This window comes from Gekko japonicus, unplaced genomic scaffold (genome assembly GCF_001447785.1).
Source record: "Gekko japonicus isolate JY-2015 unplaced genomic scaffold, Gekko_japonicus_V1.1 scaffold2321, whole genome shotgun sequence".
NCBI lineage: Eukaryota > Metazoa > Chordata > Lepidosauria > Squamata > Gekkonidae > Gekko > Gekko japonicus.
The window spans coordinates 144,855-147,071 of NW_015174340.1; the positions used below are offsets into that span (position 1 = coordinate 144,855).

General features: G+C 47.9%; 1 protein-coding gene across 2 annotated transcripts in view; it reads left to right on the forward strand.

Moving 5' to 3' along the window:
* LOC107121376 (histone H3.3) overlaps positions 1–1,031 on the forward strand; it is an 8,531-nt gene extending 7,500 nt beyond the window's left edge. For both annotated transcript variants that reach the window (XM_015424289.1, XM_015424288.1), the window contains exon 4: positions 509–1,031. In XM_015424289.1, the coding sequence (XP_015279775.1) occupies positions 509–637 (129 nt within the window). In that variant the 3' untranslated portion in view covers positions 638–1,031. The remainder of the gene's footprint in view (positions 1–508) is intronic.
* The last annotated feature ends 1,186 nt before the right edge of the window (positions 1,032–2,217 follow it).

The window sequence follows — 2,217 nt, forward strand, 5'->3', positions numbered from 1 at the left end:
TGTCCTTGAAAAAGAGCAGTTTCTGTCAGAGCTCTCTCAGCCCCACCTACCTCACAGGGTGCCTGTTGTGGGGAGGGGAAGGGAAAGGACTTTGTAAACCGCTCTGAGACTCCGAGTGAAGGGCGGGGTATCAATCCAGTCTCTTCCTCCTCTTCTCTTCATCTTCACTGTGACTGCAGGCAAGCCGTGGAAGCCATTTTGTGGCTGTGCCCAGTTCACACTGCCAGAATTCCGATGGCGCCTATAGGCTCAAAAAGGTTGTGGGGGGGGGGACCCGCTCTAACGCTTGCAGGTCTACACCTGAATATATGGAACACCCACTCATGCCTTCCCCCCCAACTCTCAAATCTGTCTCCTCTGGAGGCATAGTGATGGAAGAGGAGTGTGTGCTGCGCGTGTGTTTCCTTCTCCACATCTGTGCGTTGCAAAACGCCCGTATAAAACGGTTCTCTCTGCCTCCCTGCCCCCCCCTTCTGACTGCGTTCTTGCGTTTCCCTTGCCTCCACAGGAAGCCAGCGAGGCGTACCTCGTGGGCCTGTTTGAAGACACCAACCTGTGTGCCATCCACGCCAAGCGGGTGACCATCATGCCAAAAGACATACAGCTGGCCCGCCGCATCCGTGGCGAGCGAGCTTAAAGCCCCGCTCTCCCCTCCCCCCTCGTCCCAGCAGCCCCCACCCCACCCCTCCTCGCTTGTGCAGTGTACTAGAATACACTCCAGGGTTTGGGGTTTTTTGGGAGGGGGGGTTGTTTTTGTTTTTTTTGTTGGTTTTTTTCCGTTTCTCTCTCCTACTCCTGTTTGTAGTGGCTAGGACACGTGAGGAACATGTTAGATTATCTATCGTAGTGCCTCTCCGAGATGTGGAGGCTTGATTCCTAGTTCATCATGTACAAGCAAAAAAAAAAAAAGGAAGAAAAAAAAAAAGAAACCCTCTGAAACCCCCGCAAGACTTCTGGATGTTAGTTTTTGTAAAAGTTTTTTTTTTCTTTTCAGAATCGCAAAAAAAAAAAAAAAAAAGGAGAGGAAAAAACACACACCCAAACAGGGGGACACTTTTGAAATACCCGGTTTTGTACACACACGAGTAGATCGTAGGCATTTCAACGCGAAAACGGCTTCTTTTCCCGCTCTTCAGGTTGTAAAATATCTGCAAAGAACACTACACGGCTTTTTTTTCTTTCGTTAGCCGAGAGTCTTTTCTTTGTATTTAGGCGTGTTTTCCGAGACCTTTTCCCCCCCCCTATTTTTCCATTAGTCTTGTGTCTGTGACCTTTGTAACAATAGGGACTCACCTTGAGGCAGTACGAGAAAAACAAATAAATGTTGAACAACAACCTTGGCTTCCTTAATTCTTGCTGGACGGCGCGGCGCGCGATAGATGTCGTCGGAACCGTGTCTTTTGCAGAAAGCCGGACTCTGTCTTTTGTGTGTATTTTCGGGGGGTAGCCCTGTCGGTCTGCGGTAGAAGAGCCAGATTCGAATCCAGGAGCCCCTTAGGGACCAACAAGATTTCCAGGGCATGAGCTTTCGACGGTCACCGCACCCTTTGTCAGATACCAGCACATCTGTGTGTGTGGATAGTGATAAACGGCAATATTTTGCATTTATATAGGGCTTCTCTCTTTTTTTGTATTTGTGTGTGTGTGTGCTTGCCTGGAAGTCATGGTTCACTTCTGGCGACCCCTGCTGGGGGCTTGGACGTTTTTCAGAGAGGTGGCTTGATTAGAATCATACAATCGCAGAGTTGGAAGGGGCACGCAGCCCATCTAGTCCACCCCCCCCCCCTGCTCAATGCAGGATCAGCCTAGAGCATCCCTGACAAGTGTTTGTCCAGCCGCCGCTTAAAGACTAACAACAAGCACTCAGGGAACATGGCTAAGTTAGATAAACACAGAAAACACTGTGTTGAAATAATAAACACAATATTCACATGTACTTATAGCTAAATATATTTGCTTTGTATACACAACATCAACTCTAGTGTATTGTAAACACTTCCAAACTACAACATCACATTTCAAACACTTTCAAACTAATGCAGCAACCTATTGTACATTTCCCTAGCTAGGCCTGCTTGCTAGCTGAATCGCCTCATGGGAAAATACATCTACTAGGCTTGCTTGCTAAGCTGAATCATCACAGTGAGAAATGCAAGCTGCCTGCTAGCTTTACCTGATGGATCATCACTTGGGAAATGTACAATAGGTTGCTGCATT